This window comes from Hetaerina americana, unplaced genomic scaffold, assembly GCF_022747635.1.
Source record: "Hetaerina americana unplaced genomic scaffold, ioHetAmer1.1.p SCAF_1, whole genome shotgun sequence".
Classification (NCBI taxonomy): Eukaryota; Metazoa; Arthropoda; class Insecta; order Odonata; family Calopterygidae; genus Hetaerina; species Hetaerina americana.
Window position 1 is genome coordinate 95704925 of NW_027286069.1, and position 26872 is coordinate 95731796.

Below are 26872 nucleotides of genomic sequence, written 5' to 3' on the forward strand. Positions count from 1 at the left end.
ATATGGGCTGATCCGTAGCATTTATGAGGAGGGAACCTGGCCGGAAGACTTTGTGAGAGCAGTTTTAGTTCCTATTCCGAAAAAGGGAAAGGCCACGTCATGTGAGGACTATAGGACAATTAGTTTGATAACCCACGCAGCAAAAGTTGTTCTCAGGATCATAAACAAAAGGATAGAGAGTAGGGCAAATGATTACTTAGGGGATGATCAGTTTGGGTTTAGGAAGGGGAGAGGTACGCGTGATGCCATTGCAGTAATGAGATTATTAATCGAGAGGAATATAGAACACAACCAGGAGGTATTTGCCTGTTTCGTAGATTTCGAAAAAGCGTTTGATAGAGTGAATTGGGAAAAACTATTATTATTATTATTGGGAAGGCTAATCCGCAACCTGTACATGTCTCAGACTGCTCAGGTGCGGGTGGGAAACGGGGAGTCAGGATGGGCAGTGTTAGGAAGGGGTGTAAGGCAGGGTTGCCCATTATCACCGTTGTTGTTCAACCTGTATGCAGAGGAAATGATCAAAGAGGCATGGGAAGAACTAGAGGTAGGAATGAAAGTGGGCGGGGAATTCGTAAAATCAGTTAGGTTTGCTGATGACCAAGCTTTAGTTTGTCAGTCAGCCAAGGGGCTGCAAGCATTGCTGAGTGAATTGGAAATTCAGTGCGACAGGTATGGGATGAGAATCAACATTAATAAAACAAAGGTTATGCGATTTTCTAGAAAGAAAAAGGGCAAGCTTAACATTAAAATAGGAGGGCAAAAACTAGAGCAGGTATAAGAGTTTACGTATCTCGGTAGTGTTTTGGACCAACACGGTCAAAGTAGTAGGGACGTAAGGAGAAGAATTGCGCTAGGCAAAGAGGCTTTCACGAGGAGGAGGGAGTTGATGACGGGGACTTTGAGTAAGGATGTTAAGAAAAGACTCGTAAAAACTTTGATATGGAGCGTAGCTATGTACGGCGCGGAAACGTGGTCATTGAAGCAGGAGGATAGACGTAGACTGGAGGCTTTTAAATGTGGGTGTGGAGAAGAATGGAGAAGGTGAAATGGACCGAGAAGAAAACAAATGAGGAAGTACTTGGTATGGTGGGTGAAGAGAGGGGTTTGTTGGGAGCAATCCTATGGAGGCAGGAAAAGTGGATGAAGGGGGTGTTGACAGGCAGTGGGATGTTGAAGACTGTGATAGAGGGTAGAATGTTGGGCAAAAGAGGAAAGGGAAGGAACAGGATAGGGATGTTGGACGGGATGAAGGGAGGAAGAAAGTACTCAGACATGAAGAGGGACCTGGTGTAGAGTAGAATTTAGGGTTGTGTTTTGTTAGTAGTCACAAAATATTTGTTTGGTAGTTGTGTCCATCGAAAAACCTACCTTAACCGGTAGATTACCTTAAAAAAAATATATATATATATATTTATTTATTTATTTATCTATATATATATATATATATATATATCCCCTCCCATGGACTACAAACTTGTCGTGGTGGACGTGCTTGCGCGGTTTGATACCCCCTAGAGCTGTGCTGGCGGGTGCAATGGTAATTGCTCCTGGTCGGGTCACCCCTGCCAAATAGGTCGAAGGTTGGGAGCCAGACGAAAGGTAGTCCACGCAGCGTCTGTTCCTCAGTGAGGCGGCTACAAAGGCGTCTAACCCCAGTGGGGCGCCCAGTGAGTGATGGTGTCACGTTAAAAACACTATTGAGGAAGGCAACGGGAAACCACCTCAATTATCATTCCCAAGAAAAATATGATGGACAATAGAGATATTTTGAGTCCTGGCAACCACGGGGCTCGGCCCAATCGGCCGTGTGTCGTGCCCGGTAGCGGGGGAGGCAAGGTTTCCGCGGTTGTCAACCCACGAAACCCTTGAAAGGGAAAACCAGCAGCAGCAGGACAGAAGACGCAGGAAGCGAAGACCAAATTAGTTAGATTAGGAACGTGGAATGTTAGGACAATGATGAGGACAGGGAGATTGGAGAATGTTAAGCGAAAGATGGGAAGGGGAAATATCGATATTTTAGGTCTATGCGAGGTGAGATGGAAGAATAGCGAGGATTATTGGAGTGATAACTATAGAATAATATACAGCGGCGGGGACGAGATCCAACGAAGGGTTTCCATAGCATTAAATAAAGAGACAGGAAGAAGCGTAGTCAACATAGAACAGGTAACGGATAGAATATTACTAGTAGAGATAAAAGCAGAACCGACGAACCTAGTTATTATTCAGGTATACATGCCACCGAGCAACCATAAGGAGGAAGAAGTCGATAGTATAGAATAATTTAGAGGACATAATCGCGTGTGTTCCTGCAGGGAAACATTTGATAGTTATGGGGGATTTGAATGCGACGGTAGGCGAAGGAATAGATGTTGATAAAATGGTGGACTACGGATTAGGAACAAGGAATAACCGCAGAAAGAAAGCAATTGAGTTCTGTAGAAGACGGGTTATTCATCACCAGCACTTGGTTTAGACACCACAAAAGACGAAGGTTTACATGGAAAATGCCAGGTGACTCAGAGAGGTATCAGCTAGATTATATTCTGGTTAGACACAGGTTTAGGAACAGTGTCATAAATTCGGACAGCTTCCCGGGAGCAGATGCGGACTCGGACCACAATTTATTTCTTATGAAATGTGGTGTCCGATTCAAAAATATAAGGCAGGGGCGGCAAGTTAAGAAATGAAATGTAGAAGCATTACATGCATTGACAAGGAAAAAATATCACCAGGTTGTAGATAAAATCATGAATGAGGGCAAAGAGCTAAGTACCATCGAAGGCAAATGGGAATACACCAAAAAGGGATATCCAAAGCCGCAAATAAAACTATGGAAACCGATAAACTATGGGAAATGGACAATGAAAACATGGATCATGGAAGAGATGATTAGATAGATACATTAGAGAAGAAAATGGAACAGGGTAAACACATATTTAGGCTAAAGGAAGTACAATAAGTTAAAGAATAAATTCAGACGGGCTACAAGTAATGTGTATTTTAATGGATTGAGTATGAATAGATTAATACGAACTTTTTTCTGAATGGGGGGTTTTGGTTCAAAGATTTAATATAATGACATATAATTTAATCTAGTAGGTCAGCCGCTGACCACTATACTTGTATGTGATACAACCTTGCACCTGATTACGGTTCTATATTGCTTTCGCATTGGCAGCTTTATGCGCATTATTTTCCATGTCCGTTCATGAAGCTAGTTTACAGCCAAAAGTGTTGTCTACTAGTAAAATGTTGTTACTGTATTTCTCTCTCTCTCTCTTTCCAGTTTTATAAAGATGGAAATGTGGGTAAACTTTGCGATAAATATGATTATAAAAACGGGTTTTAGTTTTAAAGAACTTTCATTAAAGATGTGCGTTCTGAATATCAATTAAATCCCGCAGGTAGATAACCAGTTTCCATTGTTTACACGATATTGAAGCAAATATTGCCAGTATTTACTTAGAATAATAGGAATTAAATAAGCAGCCCCGACAAACTGACTGAGGTTTTTTGTAGATATTTTAAAATAAATATGGAAGAGTAATATTTTTGCAAATATCACTTCCATATTCAAAGTTTACGCTTCATTTGAAACATCTGAGTAAAAGCGTTAGATGGAGAATGGCTAAGGAAGTAATTATCAAATAAACATATCTTTATTTTCTCTATCAATTTATTCTAGACTATTGGTTCGCGACCCCTTTTCAGAGACTTGTTATGGTCACTGTGACACTTTACAAAGATTAATGGCATTTTTTGTTCTAGCAGTGGAAAGAATCCAAAGTCTGTTGAGTCACTAAGAATATGTCCTTTAACTTTGGAAACTTCCTCCCATATTGAAACATCACCATCCCACGGATAAATCCCACGAAATTGAAATTGATAAAGATAAATGTAAAACATTTCTGCCAATTATAATGAGAAATTGGAAACCAAAAGTCACTACAATAAAGCTGACTTCAGTTCTCAGGATAGTTTTTCACGTCGGTAATGAAGGACACGAAAATACTTATCAAAAGGATGAACACCATATCGTAAAGTAGGTCCTCCTTGCTAAAAAATTTAACTCATTCATCAAGTAAAAGATCAACGATTGCTGTCAAACTTAGATGAACCAGAGCAGTTTCCCATCAGCTATTTAAGATCATCCCTATTCGTTTCAGATTTATTGTGGAAACGTGTCTTGTTAAAATTTGTGAAATGATTTCTTTTCTGCACTTCGTTTTTCTTTCTAGCTCGAGGTCGAGGTACACTAAGACTTTCAGTAGCCAATGATGCACGCGGTTTAAAAATAAAATTTTAGCATGGATAAACTATAAACCCGTTGCAGATTATATTGATAATTTAATGAGGAAGAAATGACAAATCACCTTTTTAATCCGAATAACGTGAAGTAAGAAAAGTCACTAGCATTTCTAAAAAAAGTCATAACCTTAATTGTACCGCAGTGGCTTGAAAAAGAACTCATCAATTTTTCTTTGCGGGAAGCATTAGAGGATGAGAGTTAATCTTCTTAATCCCACCACAAGAGGGCATTGCCTCGATCTGAGTATACAAAAACTGCTCCTGCGACCGAAGATCTTTCTCGGGTCGTCCACTCCCTTTATGCTATTGCTCCAAATATTTTTTCCAGCTTTGGACTCATATCGGACTTAGAAAACATGGCAAATGAAAAACGAATCCCTTGAATATAGTATGTAGTTTCGCTGGAATTTGTGCTCCGTTTTGCTTACAAAATGTGTACTCCGTTTGCTTTGCTCGCTATTTACGTATCCATAACTTCACATCTACATTTGTAGAATTTCGACAAAACACTAGCACCCTGAATTTTAACTTACCTCTAGTGGCATGAGAAGGAATGTGACCAGAAGATCTGCGATGGCCAAGTTGAAGAGCATAAGGTTCACCCGACTCAATCGCTTTCCATTCGATCTCCTGCGAAAAAAAAGGTCATCATGGCATTAAACTCAATTTAAGTCACAATATTAAGTTTTTGGATCAGAGCTTGAACAAGAATCATCATAAAAAGAGATGTGCCACAGGTTTTTTTGCTTGAATTTAGAGCTAAGAAATTCTTAATTGATCTTTTGGTTAAGTTTTCAAAAAAATATTTTAGGCAAAAAACGGAGGTGAATATTTACTTTGCGTTGTTTTAAATTAACTATGATGATTTATATAAATTTATAATGTATTTATAAAATAGATATCACTGTCTACTAATGTTAAATTTGGAAAATGACTGTCATTCTTAAAAAAAGTTTAAAATGCTAATCATAAAAAAACAAGTTAGGATGCACCTAGCACCACCGCCAACGTTATCAATCCGAAGGCTGACTTTTTTGTGAGAGGATATAGCTCGCCTAATAATGCTAATACCAATAGCCTATTGAATGCATGCATGCATTAGGGTGGGGGGGCAGTTATTTCCTCTGTGCCTCCCATGGTTCCCCAAAAATATCAAGCACCCGAAAATCACACAGCCTGAGTGAAGCTGAGGGTGCCCAGAGGTGTCCTCGGCAATCGCACCCGGGCCCTTCGGCCAGCACCTCAGCGCTCTAGACTACAACGGTCCCTTAACTTAAATATATTTACAATAATATTACGCTAACTGAAAGCTTGATAGGAATGCATTTTTTGAAAAATCAGATAATTATCTGGCATCAAAAATCACTTTATAATATCCCCATCCTTTTTCAAGGTTAGGATGAATAAATAGGAGTCATGAATGATTACTTCAACGATTCGGTCATTACTGGGCACCCTCAACTCCACCCAAGCTGTGTGATTTTTCGGGTACCAGATCTTCCTGGCAAACCATAACCGGCAAAGGGGAAGGAACTGCCCCTACTACCCCGATGTGTGAATTTCACACGCCGTCAGGTTTAGCACTGGGTGAACTCCACCGTCACCAACTAAACCGACCTTCGGCTTGATTACTGTTTTAGCATCGAATGAACGACGTTCTTTTGGTGAAGATTGCGGATTGAAATTGTCTGAAAACCCGAGTGCGCAAAACTAGTGTATAAATAGAAGATCAGACCAAACTGTTTATTAGTAGTAAATTACAAATACTTTCGGTCGCAATCTTGAAGTTTTATTTGTATCCGAAGTGTAAGATTTAGCATAATTTCTAGTTGACTTTATGTAAACATTTTCTTTGAATACGTTGAGAATGTCTTTCAACTGGTAGAGAAAAATATAATTTCAGTTGAAACAGGATTAATATTCAGGCATTAATTAATTATTCACGTCGGGATGAGGCTTTAAAAACATCCTCTCTGCAAAACTAAGCTGAATTTAATTTTTCATATGAAATCATTATATAATTGAGCCATATTTGGCCCATGAGATTTTTTAAATAAAATGAGAATTCATTATTTCATTACCAATTCGGATGAGCAGAAAATTCATTTTTTCAGGGCATGAACGAGATTGCACTTCTTGTATCTAAAAAACTTCAAATATTTAAGGAAAATATCTTTAAAAAACGAATTACTTCAAAAATCATTTTTTTAAATAGACCTGAATAAGATACACGTTTTCTGGGTATCCCAGGGCGTACAAAATGGTAACTTCTAATGATTAATACGTAATTCTTTCGCATACCTTAGATTGTAGTGGAATGTCAAATATATAATGAGCCAAAATATATTTTTCAAACTTTGCTATTCCTATTGAGGACTTTTTAACTTAATTTGACAATTCCAATCTGGCACACAAATATTTCAGAAGATTCGGAGGCAAATTACATCACTAAAACAGATTTATTCTGGATAAATATTGAGAGAAAGACTATATAATGATGGCTGACAAAAGTTTATAATAGTAAAATAGCAAGGAACTTCTCAAAGAGGAAGAATTTTATGGTCAATATCCTAAAATTAGAACAATTGATAGACCAAATTGAACATTTTTTCCGGTTTTTGTCCGTATTTTGAAAGAAAATGAGTAGCATTTTAGCTATGCAAAGACTTTCTTTATCAAGGAGAAAAGAATTGGCAGCCTAGACCGTAATGGAGGTTAAGAAAAAGCAATTCTTAAAGCTTTCAGGAATTTGGGTAGGAGTGGTTTTGGAGATATATGTAATCGTGCGTCTATTAAGGGCAAAGTAACTGTTATAGCCGTAAATTTGGATAGGTTAGGTGAAGCATAGAAAACTCAAGTTGAACAAAGGGGAAAACGATATGGAAGTTTAATAAGAAGAGGGAGAAAGGTTAGCGAAGAGTTTTGAAAAAGGTTAACGAAACGGGTGGAGGTGGATATATTGATGTGGAGGAAGGTTAAATGAAAAATTGTTTGATAACGTGGCACAGGGGGGAAGAAAATTCTCAAGCAATTTGGTCAGCATGAAAATATATAAATTGGGAAAAAATGATTGAGCTCCTTACGTTTATATGTTTGCATGGATAATGATAATTTTTACAAAAGTAAATACGTATATATTAGGCGTGAAAGTACTTTTTATTCACGGGAAGTTCAAAGCCTACATCTCGACTGTATTTGTGTAGATAATACTTCATTAATACATTTGGTTAATATACTGAAGTAAAAACCCAATTACGTCCAGTTGATAAAGTGTTTTAGTATGAGACGTGTAACACCAAAGACTATCGTAAATACTCCAGCCCTAAGCGGAGGAAAACACACCTAGGCGGTAATGAACCCCGAGACCTATGGATTTATAGGTGTTGGCATTATCCCGCTGCCACCGAGGCCGGAATTATATGTATTGTAATTTTAAAAATATGATACCGACACTATAATAATTAGTATATAGTAATAGTAGTAAGTAAATATTTAAGAAATTTAATTTGTTGAAATGTATTTCCCAAGAAAAACTAGGTTCTTCTGCTAGTTCGTGAAATAATGGCTAAATTAAAACCGAAATGACCGTGAATTAATAGAAAATAACGAAATATTGATGAAGTATAAGTGGTGTGACAAGTGTGAGCTGGTAGTCTGATTTCGATAAAGCCCAGCAACAACGTGAAGCAGAGTGCTTTTTGCGAGATAGCTTAAGTATTTCATGATAAAACATACTCAGTGAATGATAGCGAAATCTGCGTAGTGATTTTGATGCTCTCACCAGTCTTTACACAAATAACTTTATCTCATGTGCGATTAAACGAACTGATATTCACTTGCTTGTCTTATCTGCAAGTAAAATAACAAATGAATTTTGCAATCTTAACTTTACAAATTGGCCAAGAACTAAGTGTTCAATGCAGATTTAATTTCCTAATTGCCTCAAGTACGAGAGAACAACTTAACTGTCTATAAGTGTTCAGGATCCATAAGAAAATAGCTTGGAAAAGTGAAGATATTATATGAAGTATAACAAAGTGATAGTTTTCTTTACTTTATTGCTCGCTCTCATTTTATAGGCAATATTTTACTCCATACAAAATGATTATCAGTTACTCATCTACCAAATTTTTTTCTTTCGACCAGCATAGAGAAACCCTTAAGGAGAATTAATAGAAATAATTCATTAAGAAATACTTCGGAGAAGTTAGAAAAAAATTTCTGTTCGTTTCAACCATCTCTTTGGGCCTCTACTTGGATAAGTATATTGTTGAAATTTTTATGACTTCCTAAGCTATGGGTTATTTTTCTTAGCAAGTTATATTCCATTGAAAAATATTTAAACTATGTACTGAAAAGAAAGTAATTTTTAATGAAACCAAATATAAGTGCGTGAATTGTTTAAAGGTATCTCATTAGGCTAGGTACTCAGCTCGAGCTAAAACCCAAGGAACTTAGACCAAGGTGCCTACGTGTAAACTCATATCATGTTTATATTAACGAGTGTCATGACGCGACAGCTGTAAACCTTCAAATTTCACAAAATGCTAGAATTTTAGAAATTATAAATTTCTAAAAATTATATTATCCGGGTATCTCTTGCTTTTATCGCCACAAATGAAGTTGAAATCCACGTATCTATATCCAAAACTAATAAAGATCGTGTTGCTATTCAATGAAAAACAAACTTTCTAAAACATTGTGAAATTTTAAGACTCCCCTCAAAAATGGAATTCTTACAATATATTTCTTAAATTTAGATGATTTTGATGCTTTTGCTATTGCTATTATTGCTGAGGAATTTGGGCAAAAGCTTAGCACCGCGGCGGAATTAAAAGTACAAAATTGAAGGAGAAAAAGGGACCAAACGTCGTCATATATTCACAAGATGGGAAAAATATGAGTTTGAAAATCTTTTGTGACCGATCTATTTGGAACGTTAAGATGAAAACCTGGGAAGCATCTCTATACAGTTTCTTTGATGTTACATCAAACGCTTGAAATAAAATTTGACTGTGGTTGGCGTACACCGTCACATTGGCTTTTGTGTTAAGTGGATTCGAGATGACTTGGCAGGTAGAGTGCTTGTCTGCTGACCGAAGGACCAAGGTGATACCCTTTCTAAAACCCCTAGTACTTCTGGATACCAAATTTACCTCGTGGGAAACCACATGTGGTACAGGGAACGGAACTGACCCGCTCCTACACCAATCTGAAAATCTACATTTTGCACCACATATGCAGCTTATTAGTTCGAGGAGTGAGCTCTGTCCTCCACTTTAAAACTCAGCCTTCGGGTTGGTTACATAGGAGGGAAGTTACAATCCATATGTATGAAACAAGCATCACTGAAAATTTGCTCATTAACTTATTTTCTTGTTAAGTTTCCCACATGAACCGGCGATTCATACTATACTCGTTCAAATAAATAACTTAACACTTCTACGTGCTGAAAACTGGTTTTAAGGAGTTTACGTTATATCTGGGCACAAGGTGGCAAGTTTTTTAAATGCCACGGTTATGTACTCTTCATTTAACCGTGAACGATTGTGAAGTGACCGGTTATGAACGGGCTTGGTGTCATTGGAAAATAGTTTCATTTTTACCTCATAATTGTTGACAAAACAGCGATGTTCCCGATGGCAGAAATGACCATTAACACGGAGTACACGATAATTGCCAATCGATGCCCCTCGTTGAATACCATATCAATGGATCGGGTTGGAGCAGGCTGGGGAAGTAGTCCGACGACAATGATTGGTCCCATGTCGTTCGTCGAAGATGGATGAAGAGACCAAGAACCGTTCTCCAAGGGATGCATATTGTTGCCAGGAAACATGGTAGCCGGCACCAACATTTTGTTTGGAAGCAGAGGATGGACCCTTCAAAAGAGAAGAATGGGATGAAATACAGGGAAACGCCAGCCCATTTTTTTACACCCCAAATCAACCTCAAACTTTGCTAAAATCTTAGAAAAAAAGTTGAGTTGACATTCGGGATTATGGAACTCAAATACTTCCAAGACAGCTCCATCTGAGGATGCTACCTATTCCGGCGTCTAGCATAGGACGTAGATTCAGTAATTAACCTCCTATACTATGCCGATTTATGATGCGCATCAGACGGTTTTTAGTACCTTCGCGAAAGTGATCTTTCAGCGTTCTTTTCAACTTCTGCTCAATGAGTCAATACGATATTGTTGCCCTCCTAAATTGGCTGGTGCCCCAACACCCCCCGCCACAGACATTTGTGGCTGCTTGCGAAGATTTAGTAGATGTATAAGGAAACTTCGAACACCCGGGAAAGGAAATGTGTCAGAATTCAGTCGAAGTCATCTAGAGAAAGCTAAAGCTTATTAAGCTGTTACACATAATAGTTTAGGCTACATTTTTTTCAAACTTCCAAAGGCCCATCCATTTCCATCTTACTCTGTGAGCATTAATAGTTCTGAAATAAAGATGGGTGAAGTGTACGGTTTGCGCTTTCAATAATTTAATAGAAAATATGGAACATATTTTAAATGAAAATGTTTCATGTTGTCCTAAATGTCTCATTTATTTGCGGTGCAATTTTCTGCATCGTTAAATTAAAGTAAAGGAATATTACGCAAATCTCAAAATAATACCCGTATATGTTATCAATTTTATGTAAATTTAAATATTTTGTATGATTACTAATTTCCATATCACAGGTAGTACAAGTTAAAGAACAGATAAAGTATCATATTTTAATTTGAAACATACTATGTCGAAACATTGTTAACTACTCTGTGCCGAAACTATGTTCCGTTTTCTTGGAACATGTGATAATATACCTATATTTTATTTTGTATTGGCATGGGTGACTGCTTTATCTCATGTCATTATATGAGCCAAGGGTAAAATGTTCCGAAAATTTACAGAGCACATGTGTTCTGTAACTTCTTCAAAGATAAAAAACGGTTAATGTTCCCCTCGTATCTCTCTCATCTGAGTGAAACCTCCAAGAAAGCTTTCATTTCTAGGCGGGAGCTTATACGTTAGATATTCGTCTGAAGGACACATGACCTCTAGTGTATATCAGGTTAAAAGGACTGATCTTGAATTCGAGAGCAGTTGCTTGAATTGCTAATTTGGATAGCATTCCTTTCTGTTGTTTTCCGTTTCAGTACTAGGATGCACGACCATGTACACCCAGGCGTACTGGAGTCACACATCAAGCGTCTCACTCGTTTCAGGCGGAATATTATCACCGTCAAATATATGTACATTATCGATCTGATTAAATTTTGATGGTGCGCATCACTAATCGACAACGTGAAATTTAATTATTTTAATAACATGTTTTTCGCACGCAAATCAACGAGATAAGATGGATTTTCACCATTTCCAGACTTCCAAAGCCAACTTATTATTAGGTGCAAGTAATTATGGCGGTACGTATTCAGGAGGTAGGACACAAAATCCTTAATCGCGACTTTCAGTTGAATTTCTCAATATTTAATTGCATATAAACTATCTCGGCGCTTTACAAATTACAAAGGGATGCATAATCATTGTAACCATTGATTTCTCTAATTGAGTAAATTTAAGGTTGACTACTCCTGAAATAAAATGTTTGACTTAAAAAGGTATATGAAACTTTAAGCCCAATTTAAGCGACCTTTACCCTGCCAACCATAGTAAATGGTCTTCATTGAAACCCGCGGTTTGTGTACTCTATATTTTACATTAGATAGAAACGCATTACGACTCGATATATGAGCAACAATAGGCATAGCTAATGGTTAACATTTTTCAAATCTAGCGTTGGCTATTACGGTGAAAATTAACGCTAAATATATATTCAAACAATTAATATAGGTGACACCGTCAGGAATATTTTCTTGTGAATCATAGCTAAAGATCTTCGCAGTTCCCAGCATTTAATTCTCACCGTCTCCATAGAGGAAGTGAAATGGGGATAGCTAGAGAACACACACGTGTATCTGTGTGTGTACATATATATATATATATTTACAAGTTATATATATATATATATATATATATATATATATAAAACTTGTAAAAGAACACAATTTATATTGTTTGAGCTTTCGGCCTTCTCTGAGACCTTCTTCAGGTCAGAAGACCTCAGAGAAGGCCGAAAGCTCAAACGATCTAAAATGAGTCCTTCTACGCGTTATCTATTTTATTTTGTATTCTATTGTGCCGTCCAAATGTTATATAGCTCTCTTGAGTGCGTCTACAACATATATATATATATATATATATATATATATATATATATATATATATATATATATATATATATATATATTCCCATTAAGTCTCATGTAACTCTCACAAATAATTAAGTATACTTCTATCAAGATATATTTGCAACAGTCGTGAACGGCGCCGTTTTGTCCCGATACCATTAGATAAAACAGTGATAGATTTTAACTCTGCGGTCGCCAACAGTCTAATGTGCGTCATCTTGAAGGTCGATTTTTAGGTACTCGACATCGGTTCAGCAGAAGTTTAGTGGAATTAGACCGACTTCATCGGTTTCTTAAAGTGGTTCAGACGTTACTACACTAATCGAGGATGCACCTATTATATGAAAGAGCTTGTGCTACTTTAACGAGGAGTTGCAAATATTACGTTCGCCAGTTATTTTACAAGCAAATTAATGGTTTTGTTTTTTTCGAAAGAAATTCAAAAACTTCATCACTGACTTACGAAATCAACCAAAACGATTTGTAGGTATGATATGCCGAAGCCAGTTTGATACTGAATATTAGTACTGAAATTATTATTACATTCATCAGAAGCTGTATGAATATAATTACAGTAATCAACCCGAAGGCTAGTTTGTTTAGGTGAGGTCTCGATTTAGATCGAAATAAAACTTCGCGCGTGCCATGCAGGGTACCAACGCTAGTTTCTTTACCAGTGCCGCCATTCCGTTTCCTACGACGTTCCAATAACCTTAAAAATTTGCCGCTTGGATTTTATATGGGACCCGCTTCACCTGGGACTCTCCGTTCAATAGCTGTGTCCTCAACTGGCTACGCCGTTGCGCCAGTAGAGACCTATTAGATATGAAATTATGTTTCTGTCGCTATGATCACAGATTCAAAACTAATATATCTCTGTGCGTATCAGCAAACCTGATCTCGGATCGGGTTTACCGTCATAGTGGTTACAGCTTTGTTATGCTTTATACTGAGGAATTGCTCTTTAAAAAAATAGAAGGTAGGGCACATACAAAGTCACGATTTTAACATTGCTAAAAAAAGTATTGTGAAATATCTTAGCAGGTAATGACTGAGATATCAGATTAATTTCTCTTCTTAATTGTAGGTGGATCACTTTTGGGATAAGTTTTTGCGTGCAGCTGAATATTGAATGATGACTGAGTCAATGTTAGGACATTCAAAATATTTGCAGAATCATTTGAGTTCATAATCAATTATTATCTACGTTGTATATACACCAACTTCCCTTGTCGTGAGTAAAATATGTTTTGCCCTTTCCCGGGTGTTATCTGTTAAAGTGTGATGAAGGTTATTCAACAAACTTTATTGTGAAGTAGTATGCTTTTTGTAAATTGTTTGGTTCGTTTTCTACACCATGTTGTTTGTTAAGGAAAACATCGAGAAACGTAACATGTTTTCACAATTTTTCCATTATTTCATCACTAAGTTATAGGCCAGTGGCCTTAGTTGACTCGTTATCGATGGTGAAAAAGTCTTTAAAAATGTCAACTTGTCTCGTGGCTAATTGGTTGATCAATGAATTCAACTTACATGAATCACGGACAATACTTCACGTTGGTGAAATTTTACTGCTGAGAAAACTATTAGTCATCGTTTGTACGTGAAAATTAAACATTTTGTTTTTGTCGGTGCAGCTAAAATTAAGAGAATACGTCACTCAAGAGAAGCGGAACGAAGATTCTTTTTTTGTTTCCTTTTTAACAAGCGCATCGGGCATGGCATCGAAAATGTTTTGAAAACACAATCATTTCAGATATGATCTTCAACAACAGCTGTGACGTGTCCGCCGAAATCGGTGCAAGAGCATCCCACTCTGGGGGACATGAGAGGCTTGATTAATGGCGAGTGTTCAATGCACTGAATGCTAACTGATAAAACTGACGCAACTTCTTTCTAATTCCTTCTTTTTTCTTGAATCATGTTCCAAATTTCATTATTAATGGTGTCGTGGTAGGCGTGGCGACTGATTCTTCAACGCCCTACATTCTTGGGAGCATGCTTCCGGTCGTTTTCCGTAATGAGGAAAATTTTCGAGGGTATCTCATTGGGGGGCAATTTACAGGCTGTATCATCAGCCCACGAGTTAATTAACAAATTCATACAGTTTCACCGGGGAAAAATGTCCAGTGAAAATGTATATGTCAGAGTACATATCATTTGCTTCCATGAATATTTAGAAAGTATTATGTTATTCGTAGAAATTATTAGGGAATTGTAATTTAACTTGTAGCTAGTAACCATATCCACAAACTACCCTTGCCACTGTCTCCGTGATTTAATTCCCAAAGGAAACTTTTCAAAACCAATGTTTAAAATACCTTCCAAAAAACTCTATCGTCTTGATTTTATCTTAAGAAAATTTTCTAAAAGGGAGTTCCTCGGGAATGTGTTTTTCGGTGCATAGCCATTCCTTAATATCCTCGTATAACTTTGCTTTTCCACTGACTTAAGGTTTAACGACTTGGTGTTTCTTTTTTCCATTCAAATTCAACACTATTTAGCATAATGACGTCAAGGAATATATAGTATGATGATGGTATCCGCTAATATTTTCCTCTCAATTTGCAATAAAAATGTGGCTTTTTCCACGAAAATGTATCCATTTTAACCGCTTACCAAAGTGGAGACAGTGAATATAATAGATTTTTACTCTTCTGTATCTAGCAAAAGTTGAGATAAATAGCTCAAAACTTTCCTAGATCACATTAATTAATTCAATTGATCAAATAAATTCTAGTTTCTACGCTGAGTTTGTATTTCCCATCCATAGTATCGCAAGCTGTTAGATGTTAAGCGAGGATATCTACCAAGCATTTGCATAACGAATTTCGTGGATTATCCAGTCCCCGTAAGTCTCCATCTTTGCCTGCTACGTGGAAATTTGTGATACCATGTACTTGATCGACCCCTCCTACGGATGCGAAGGAGAAAGCGTATGACTGATGGAGAGAATGAGAGCTGTGAGAGAAAGGGGAGGGCACGCAAGCTAGGGAGAAAGAGGTCATGAGCACGGTTACCGGCAAGGGCGTTTGCGGGATAAACGACACCAGTAATGCGAGCGGGAGTTCCGGCTAAAACGGACGATTCATCTGTGCACCCATCTAACTCATTGCATCAACATGGAAAAAGCTCATTGGATTCCCTGATGATGCAATAGGAATGCTTCTTGACGACCCATTGCGGCGGTGTTATGCTACAATAACAAAATAACAATTTTTTTAAGCTCTAAATAAAATAAACTGTCAAAATACGCATTATAATCACATTCAGGATAAAAATCACTCATTGGAGAGATTAAAAAACTAATGTTTAGCAGCATCGTAGTGAAACCTTCATCACAAGATTTGCTTTAGTTGAAAGGGGTCGTATAGGAGGGCTTCAAGAGCCAACGACGAGTGAACGCGATGTGTCGATGAGGACCAAATGTGAATGTTAGCATATTTCAAAGTGCTGTGATTTAGATGACTAGACAAATAGCAGTATGGAACACTTTTATGGGATCAAAATCTAAGTGCTGGTATAGGGGGATGTTAAAGTGTAAGAGCTCAAAAAGGAGGAATGCAAAGGAGGGACTATATCATCCAATGAATCCTCCGTACAAAACAATAATGCATACACACATAAACAAAAAGTAATTGTCACATTGTGTATCACTAGTAACTTGTGTGAAGCTAGTTCAGGCAACAATTTGAAGGTAAAGCTCCCGGAAGCCAAGATAAATTATCAAAATGGGAGACACTGTGAGTGGGTGCAACAGTGGAGAGAGAACGCTGCTGACCGGAATTGCTTAATGAACACAGGAAGAGGGGGATTGGAGGGAATTTGGTAGGACTTAAATGAAATGCTGCGGTTTTTCCGTGGTATTAGAGAATATTTCTGAAGGCACGAGAGGGGAAAGAGGAAATGTCGGCGACATATAAGTCTAGCAAAATTTTGTGAGTTCAATGAGAAAAATAAAAACTGCTTGTTTGTTCCTTCTCGATCTCCACTTCCTATATCCTATCTGGGAAACCGTCACGTGTGGCCAACAGTTTCTTGTGGTTTCCAAAAGGGGATGAGAAACTGTTTCATCTCAAGGAGTTTCTCCTCAAATATTTGCCGAAGATAAAGGTGAAATTTCCTTTGATTCTAATTTCACTTGTTCCTCTGCAAATGATGGCTGTGAGTAAATCCATGGGAAAAGCCATTTAGAAAACAAATGCATTATATAGAAGAATCCAAGGAAAGAGTCGAAGAAGTACAGTAGGTCAATCTAGCTCTTTTTAAAAAAAGAATTTGCGGTGTCGACGTAAATATTGATCAATAAAATCGATACTCAAAATATGGAACTTATTTCGAGAAAAATTTAAATCAAAGGTGAAAATAAATCTCCCCATGAGATGGTACCTAAATAACAAGCTTAGCAGCACATACTATAATGGAACAGTCGAAGAGACATTTTTACTTTTCCGGGGCAACGCCGAAAGAACTAAGAGATTAGAATATTCATTCGGATGAATTCTACCGCTACTTCAATCTCTTTACGACTTTACAAGCATGATATTAAGTTCTGAATGCCTTCGTCACAAAGAGGATGAACAATAAATAAATCCATATCAAATCCGGAAATCACACAAAGAAAAATCCGAAGGAAGCACAAGATTAATTCGGGAAATATTCCGTAAAGAGATTGGATTATTGGTATGCATTCCGAATCCCGGAAATGGCGCCACAAATGGTGTTAATATGGCCAGTCGTATTATTGCAAATCCTTCTCCAGCCTCTTCGATGGAATTGGTAGATGAAGATCTAATAAGCCATTTCCTCGTAATTTATAAAATAATGGAAAATGGTTCCGAAATTTATGTGAAAGCATTTGGAACCTACAATGTGGTTCACAAGCCCTCGGGCTTAATACTGGGTGAACTCTATCATCACCTACCAAAGCGGCCTTCGGGTTGATTACTGTGTTTATGATTTATGTACATACATACATATACTACCTTGATCAAAAAGTTCCCGGAATAACCACCGTGTGGCGCTCCCATCGTTCCGATTTGAGTTCTGTTTTTTTTGTTAAATTGGTACATCTGTTGTTGATATTCCCTTTAAATCTTAGTGTCATAACTTGACATTTGCAAAAGTTACGTAGCCAAGAGTACATCTATCTCTGTGTGTGTTGGCGATTTTTTACAATTGCAGAAATGGATTTAAATTTGCAACAACGAACTTGTATTAAATTTTGCGTAAAAAACGGATTTAGTGGCGCACGGACGTTGGAAATGTTGGAAAAGTGTTTCGGCAACGATTCTCTAAAAAAAACGGTCGTTTACCAGTGGCACGAGCGGTTCAGAAGTGGTCGTGAGTCAATCGAAGATGATGAACGCAGTGGCAGACCATCGACATCGAAAGTCGGGGGGATCGAGATGGTGCGGGGGCTAACGTACTGGCTTCCCACCTTGAGGGCGCGGGTTCAAATCCCGGCGGTGTTGAATATTTTTCAGAGGTATCTCGATCCCTACTTGAGGTGCTTTGTGGAGGGCACTTTGAGTGAGTACGCCGTCCGTCGGACGGGACGTTAAGCCGCGGACCCCTTGGCGCCTTTCGTAAAGAGTAGGCTAATGCCGACGCCGGGTTTCTCTCCACCCTTCATCCTTTCCTGTCCTTCCCCTATGGCGCAAATGACCTTAGCTGTCGGTCGCCTCCCCTCAAAACTACTACTACTACTACTCGAAAGTCGGTGAAAAAATTGATAAAGTAAAAGAAATGTTGGTCAATAACCGCAAATTAACCATCAGAGAAATAGCGGAGGATTTGAACATTGCCTATGGATCCGCCCAAGACATTGTGGTTAATGATTTGGGTTTCCGTCGTGTAGCATGCCAAAAGACCTCAATTTCATGCAAAAAAGAGACCGTGTTGACGTCGCAAAAGACATGATTTGCGAGGCTGAATCCGATCCCACATTCATCAAAAGGATCATTACTGGAGACGAGACGTGGGTTTATGAGTACGACACGCAATCCAGACATCAGGCAAGTGAATGGCGTTCACCAAATGAGCCGAGACCAAAAAAACCACGTCGTTTTCAGTCAAAAAAGAAGGCAATGCTGACGGTTTTCATGGATTACAACGGTGTAGTGCATCATGAATTTTTGCCAGAAGGCCAGACAGTAAACAAAGAGTATTATTTGGGCGTTATGAGACGTTTGCGTGAAGCAATTCGCCGAAAGAGACCAGAAATGTGGGCAGAAAACTCGTGGATTTTGCACCATGATAACGCACCGTCGCACAGTGCTATCATTATTCGTAATTTTTTGACGAAAAATGCAACAAATACCATCCAACAGCCACCGAATTCACCTGATTTGGCTCCCTGTGACTTCTTTCTGTTCAATCGAGTTAAAAAACCATTACGGGGAACGCGTTTTAGCAGCCGAGAGGAAGTAATGGAAAAATCGCAGGAAGCACTGATGGACCTACCGAAAACCGAATATAAAAAATGTTTCGAGGATTGGATCAAGCGCTGGCATAAGTGTGTTGCAGTCGATGGGGATTACTTTGAAGGGGACAATATAGATTTAGATGAATAAACTTGTATTTTTAATTTTCTGAATAAATTCCGGGAAATTTTTGATCAAGGTAGTATATTTATACATATATAGAAACACAAGTATAAATATATACATATTTATTTATAAACACAAGTACGAGGGTGGTCTGAAAAGTTTCCGACCTAACAAAGATACAAGACATTTTTTCTGAAATTTTATGTGTACTCACACGGATATAGATATATGGAAAAAAGATCCCGACAATAAATTACTATTAAATAGGATGAAAAAAATATAAGCTTGATTCACTTTTGAATTAATTTTGTCCAGCAACATTAGGAATCCTGGCCATTTTGTAGCATGGATCGCCATAAAAGAATCGAGGTTAGAGTAAGACAAGGGATAAAACGCATTTCCGCTAATAAAAAAAGAAGCCTTCGTCAATAGGAAAGGGAAATCGATTCCTGATGATGTGAACCTGAAGACAGAAAATAGTGGAGTGCTTAGAGTGGATTCTGTTACAAGTTCTAAGACTTGACCTAAAATATGTCACCTATTTAAACAGGCAGAGATACGAGAAAAGAAGAAACGTGAAGAGATACCGAAAATAAATTGAACGATCACTTTGTATGTGCTCTAATAGCAGCGATTGAAAAGAGATGAAGGTTGAAAGGTTGGATGTTATAAATCAAGATTTATTGCGTAATTGATATCTTGAGGAGATGGGCTGGTGTGGATTACGCTGAAAGGCATCGTAGGTGGAAAGAGAATAAGGGATACATGAAGAATTAAAATTCAAACGGGTATGAGTGAAAGGAATCAATAGCAAAGGGGTAATTTGAAAGTTGGGTGCTCTGGAGGAAGCAATAGCACCAAGGGCACCCATTGTCTGCCGACGATTATTACGAAATGGCTACATCCTAACATCGAAGGCTTGCAACAATGCGATGTGGCTTATGAATCTTCTCGGAAATTCTCATCAAACGGTACGTTCAATTTACGCTTTACTAATTCAATTAATCAAGTTAACATTTCGGTCAGTCACCCTTCCACTTGGAATTAGGCACATTTTTATTTGAAAAGAATTCGATAGTCAAAGCGTTTTACGGATGAAAATAGTTATTCAATTTCAATTAGTTAGTTAGAATTAATTCATTACAATCCTACACCTTGGTCACTGCATTATATTCATGTCAGTTTATAACAATATCATACATTACGAAAGAGTATTACTAGTGTCTTATTCAAGGTAATTGATTATCCAGACTACATTTTGAATTTTAATTCCCCAAGAAAGTCAATATGAGTTGCTGCAGAATTGATAATTGAAGTGCGCTTGTGTTATCTTCGATATTCTATTCAAAATGTGAATTAAAAAAATGCTGTTGGCATGCACTGAACGCGTGCATGCCCTCAAGATAATTATTGATAGATGAAAAAAACGGCTCAATTTTTTTTGCTTTGATAACTTAAAGGGCATGAGCGTGTATCCGGAATACTTCAGTACACTGACTTGAAGGAAGGCCAGAAGAGTTGGATAAATTACCGAATCTTCCCTGATAGATAGTTAAGGTATAAGAATTGATTATTTTCCCTTAATTTCCCATGACCCAATTTCCCACTGTAGCTTATCTTAAACACCCAAAGCGTGGTGCCAATAATTGATTATGGTGCCGCGAAATAATATTCTGTGTAAAACTAACGAAATTAATGTAGAAGTTCATATTTTAAATTGCTATTAGTTAACTAATATTGTGGTGTAATATTTACCCTCCGTTTCGTACTAATTTGCTACGCTTTTCTTACGGTAAATTAGATTTAATTTTTAGCACAGAGGTAGTAATTGGAAATAATTAAAATTATAACTTTTAAAATAAAAGATCACCTAGGAAAAATAATTATTTAAATAATTTTAAGCAACGATTTGTCGATCTTAAACAAAACATAATATTAACATTATGTCCATATTTCATTCGGCAGACACCTTTGTAGGTCCTTTGAACTGAAATTTTGCCAAAACTTTAACGATCACAACGATATATTCGGTCTGCATTTTCTACATATTTTCAAATTTAAAATGGTACAAAGAAACGGAATACAAAATGAGTGTTTAAGGAAAAACCTAAAGATGACTCGCTCCCTTTATCTCGTTAGATTGGAAGATGAGATCACAGTCAAAGGTTGCACGAAATAAATATCGTAAAAAGAGGAAACCAAGGACTTCCGAACTTCCCCCATCCAATTCGTGGCCACAACAGAAGAAAAAAAATAGAAACTCCACCACTACCTGGAAGAAAAGTCTAAAATTCTAGCTAACGAAAAAGGCACGGTTGTACCTATGCTTATAAAAATTGCCTTACCTTTTTTTACAGCTGACAAATTTAAATATCATTTATAAATACTAACGTATGGTATGGTATGCCCATGTTGTAGGTAGCTATTGTTGTTCTTTTCCCCCAATAACCTACACCGAACACAACCTGCGGGGAATTAGTTAATTTAAATGAGGACGCGGAAGCGGGAAACTCGGTGCAGGCACACGAGCCGCGGCCCACGGTGTGCGGCAATGCGGGGAGTCGTGGGAGGAGGGGTAGGTCGCAGGGCGGACGGAAGGAGGGGGAACGGTGGGGTCGAAGGTGTGGAGGGGAGGCGTCAAGACGAGAAGGCCGCCTCCGCTTGCGGGGGCAAGAGTCTCCAAAGGTCGCGGCAAAGACGATAAATCCGGCCGGACATGTACGCTGTGTACAATAACACAGCGAGCCTCAGCATCAGCGTAAGAGAGGTGGATTAGGAGGTTGTTGGGTGCGAGATATTTCGACTCTAGTTGGCCACACGGTTTTTCGTCGAGCGAATAAATTAGCCGCACATGGAATATTGACGGGAAGGGTTGAATATTCTAAATGGCACAACAATCATCGCTGAGGACGGTCGATTTTTTTGTACCACATGGGTGTGGCACGTTGCAAGGAAGGAAGAGGAACGAGACGGAGAGAACGGCCGTTTCTGCATCGATGTGTTTTTAAGGGTGGTTACCGTATAGCCCCTTGTGAATGAATCACGGAAAATGAAAATTTTGAATTTTGGTTAAAATGTAGGGGTGTTGAAATTGCGATTATAAAAATAATAATAAAATTGCAATAAAAATGATTCGTGATATTCTATGCGTGTGAACATAATCTCTCAATGTGGAGATATTCTGCAAAACGAATTCCTTTTGGAACCGAGTCCAAGCAAGGTGATCGCCACTTATGAACTGGGAACAACGAAGCCAAGCGCAATGGGCAGACACAGAAGCAACCAGGATGTCCCTTCACCCAACGCTGTTGTTGCGAAAGAAGATTGCGGCCACTCCGATGAGATTGAGATTGAAAACTTTGAAATGTAACTCTCCAAGTGACAAATAATCCTCTTTTCTTTCAGAGTTTATCTAAGAGGGCAGTAACCAATTGTGACAGGGGGGACCTCTCCGTTCCCATGGTGGATTTCAGATGTTTTCGCTTGTGTTGGCATTCACTGACCTTTGAATGTAGCACACGAAACTTAAATAACAGGACGCTCGACCGCTCAAAAATAGATTTAAATTTGTGTTCGTGTTTTTTTATAAATTATTTGCGGGCAAAGGCCGTCAAGTTTCATATTTTTTCAGGTAAATGCCACTTAATCAAGTCAATTACTTCCCTAAACCCATATACATTAATTTCAGGGGGAGAAAATGTGTTTACCAGCTAATACAAAGCCGCCAATACGAATTCCGCCCGTGGAATGATTGTAACGTTCAGCTGTGTTGCTTGTTCGTGACTGTTTTGGACCCGGGGATGCTGCAATGATCATTTGATACATAAAGTTGCAATCAATGCAAAAGGCGACGCCTAAAACTCCTCAATTGTACGTGAAGGGCCATAATTATGGAGAGTCTATCATGTGGAGGTGGGTTTTGGAGAGTCACAGGAACATATCATACATCCTCTCGGAAAATCGATACTTGCCTGCCAAATATGAATGCTAATTTATAGCTAATTTACTGTGACAACTTGTAAAAGTTGCATGACGGCGACTAAACGTACTGAAAGTAAGGAAACTAAACTTACCTAGTGAAATAAATACCTAGTATTTATTTCACTTTTAACCTTCACTCCCGGTGCTAAATTAAAATTAGAGTGGGGCACATGTATGATGATGAATATACATCGGAAAGTTTAATTTTTTAGCTACAATGGTGACAAAATTAAATCAAATATCAACAAATATGATAATGAAACATCAATCCTTCCTATTTCTCCAGTAAATCAAATGAATTCACGTAGATTTCTTAAAACCGAATGAATATATTTAAATTACGACTGATACCACATATATGCATAAATTATCTTCAACGTAACGGAACAAACAAAATAAATTTTTGAAGGAGTATTTTTCTTCAAAAACAGTCAGCTATTGAATAATATGATTATTTAAAAATTTATATAATCACATTTCATAACGCGACAGTATTAATGAGCAAAACACTCGTGAAAAAGTACCCATTTATAGAATATTTAACCGTAAGCCCTAAATAGTAGTCGATTTACTAAATAACGGTATTCTTTTCCTTTAAGATTGAAACGCACTGAAGTGTCACTCTGGGGTAAGCTTACAAGTAAGTTACTTATGCTTCTGTATATTACCGATTGAGGTAGGTGTTTGGATGGACACAGCCTTATGCGTACAATTTCTTCTAACCAAAAACACAACCAGAAATGGGGAAAAATAGCAGGTCCCTCTTTAAACAATATGCCTAGCCCTTCATTGTAGGTTTTCCTTCGAGTCTTCACCCCATCTTTTCCATCTTCAACACACATTTTCAGAGTCTCCAATCTACACCCATGATCCTCCAACGATCATGTTTCTGTGTCATACAAAACCAAACTCCATATCAAAGTTTTGACGAGCCTTTTCTTAATATTCTAACTCAACCTACCTGCCATCTATCTATTCCTGTCTTCTTGTGAAAGCTTCCTTACCCTAATGCAGCACTTCACCTATGCGCTTAATTCTTTGACCATATTGGTCCAAAATACTTCGGAGAAAAGAATACTAATCCACCAACTCTAGTTTTTGCCCTCCTAATTAAACGTTTAAATTTGCCATTTTCACTCCCGAAAACCGCATAATTTTTGTTTTGCTTGCATTAATTCTCATCCCATACCTATCGCTCTGACCTGATATGCTTAGCAGAGTTTGCAATCCCTTGGCTGACTGAAAAACATAAGCTTTGCCACCCGAAAATCTAATTTTAAGAATTCCCCACCGATTTTCATAACTACCTCTAGTTCTTCCCATGCTTCTCCAAACCATTTCCTCCTCATATACGTTGAAAAGCACAGATAATAATGGGTAACCCTGTCTTCTTCCTCTTCCTAACGGTGCCTATCCGGATTCTCCATCCGCCACTCGCACCTGCACTGTCTGTCTGCGGGGTGTGTCTACGAGTAGAGTTTGCGGGTGTCCTACATCCCTCCGTTTCACTCCTATTTTCTGCGAGACATGAATTTATTTCATCCAATTTACTCTATCAAACACTTCCTCAAAATCTACTAAACGCAAAAATATATCCTGATTGTATAACGTTTCTCTCTATTAGTTTCTATCATTACCGCTATGGCATCACGTGTGCCTCTCCCCGAATCCAAACTGTTCTTAAGTATTCATTTGCCCTGCTCTTCGCCCTTTTATTGATTATTCTGGAGACCACTTTAGCTGCTGGCGAAATCAAGCTTCTTTTTCTGTATTCCTTACTTATTGCTGCCTTTCTCGTCTTTGAATTAGGTACCAAAACTGATTCGACCAAGGCTTCCTGCCAAATTCTTCCCTCAAAAATGCTGCGAATTAGTCCATAAAAACTCCTCTTCCCATCTTTTCCTTAACTTTTATATCGTTCCGCGGACATGTTGTCTACCCTCGTGGCCATATTTCATTTTAATTCCCTTAATGCTATTATTATCTCGTCATCAAGTAAGCCTTAACCAAAGATATCAGCGTCATATTCTTTTTCTTTGTCTAAGCTTGCTGGCCTAATGTCTTTACCATACAATTCATCAATACATTCTTTCAATCCCTCGTGTATCTTTTTTGGTTCAATTGATATTATCCCTGACTTATCTTTGGTTGTTTGGAACCATTTGCCCTTTTTACTTCCTGGCAGTGATTTCCCCTTCATGTATAACGCACCAATTTCACCCTTCCTCTCTAAGCTTTCCAAATCCTCGAACTGCGTCTTTAACCACCCTTCTTTTGCTCTATTCGTTGCCCGTCTCAATTTGATATTAAATCTTTATACTTCCTTCTACATAATTCTGTATTTGAATACTTCCATTTCCTTCTATCGTCTATCTATATTCTCGTCCGTAATCCGTGGTTTCTTAGTCCATTTTCTATTTATGTATATTCCTATAGTTTCTTTTGCGGCTTTCGATATTCCGATTTTGATTTGCTCCCAATTTTGTCTATGGTACCCTGCTCTCTTTCTTTACTTAGTGTTTTTCCCTACAGTCTGCTGATACCCCTTTCCTGTTGTCCCATTATTGATTCCAAATCTTTTTCCTAAACCGTCTACCTTCTTTTATCTTTTTGAATCGGACGCTACTCTTCTTTCGCCACGCTGACCCGAGTCCGCATCCGCTCCCGGGTAGCTGTGCGAATTGATTACTTTGTTTCTAAATATGTACCTTAACATAATATACAAGTTGTCTGATACTTTTCTGCATTCCCCGGCCATTTTCATGTGTTCTCAGGCCTTTTGTGGTATCTAAACCACGTTTTGATAATATTTACCCCTGTCTCCGGCAGAACTTTATTGCTTTCTGCCCTCTTTCATTCCTTGTTCCTAATCCGTAGTCCCCTACTTCATCAACATCTCTTCCGTCACCTACCGCCGCCTCTTGATACCCCATCACTATGAAATGTTTCCCTACAGAAATACCCGCGGTTATGTCCTGTAACTGATTGTGTACCCTACGGTCTTTCCTCCTTAAGATTGCCTAATGGCATTTATACCAGAGCAATGGCCAAGTACGTTGGTTCTGTTTTTATGCTTAAAAACAAGTAAATATTTTTTAAATGCATATTATTGCAGAAAATGTATTTTACAATGAGAATGTATATAGTTTACCCGGTAAAAATGGCTTGAATAAGAAATAATAACAATGGCTTTTTATTTTTCCTAATTTAAAAGGCTACGTGTTCTCCAAAATATGTTTGTCGGACGGGTAGAAAACTTGGGACTAGATTTTAATTGCATTCGATATGCTTGAAAACGGTAGCGTGCTCTCAAACTTTGCAATGTGAGCACATGAATAACTTCATCCGGATGCATATTTTATACAATTTTAATTAGAAAGTTTTAAAATATATTTTTTTTATATTTTAATTGTGAATGTTAGACATAATTTGTTTTCTTTCCTAGTCTGATTTATTTCTTATCTGATATGATTCTTTATTAGGCATTTGCTTCGTAATTTATTTCCCATTGCTGTTCATTTACTTCTTTTTTCTTTAGTGGAGAGTGAATCACAGACCTAAGCACAGCAAAGCCTCTATTGCGAACGCCCTCTCCTATTTCTCCAGTTGATCCTAACCCTTGTTAAAGAGGTGTATTACATTCTCGGCCATCGAGTTCTTATCATTACCTCACCCCTGCATAATTTTCACATATGCTCTAAAATCCTTAATCTTTCAGGGCGCATATATTCGATATTTTTGATAGTTGATGTCAAGGAAGTAGGAATGAAAGTTAAATTCGAAACTC

General features: G+C 37.9%; 1 protein-coding gene across 1 annotated transcript in view; it reads right to left on the bottom strand.

Moving 5' to 3' along the window:
- LOC139695105 (gonadotropin-releasing hormone receptor-like) overlaps positions 1–26872 on the bottom strand; it is a 53604-nt gene that overhangs the window by 18906 nt on the left and 7826 nt on the right. The window contains exons 2-3 of the mRNA XM_071593741.1: positions 9921–10196; positions 4848–4944 (exon numbers count right to left, since the gene is read on the bottom strand). Coding sequence (XP_071449842.1) covers positions 4848–4944; positions 9921–10171 — 348 coding nt within the window. The 5' untranslated portion in view covers positions 10172–10196. The remainder of the gene's footprint in view (positions 1–4847; positions 4945–9920; positions 10197–26872) is intronic.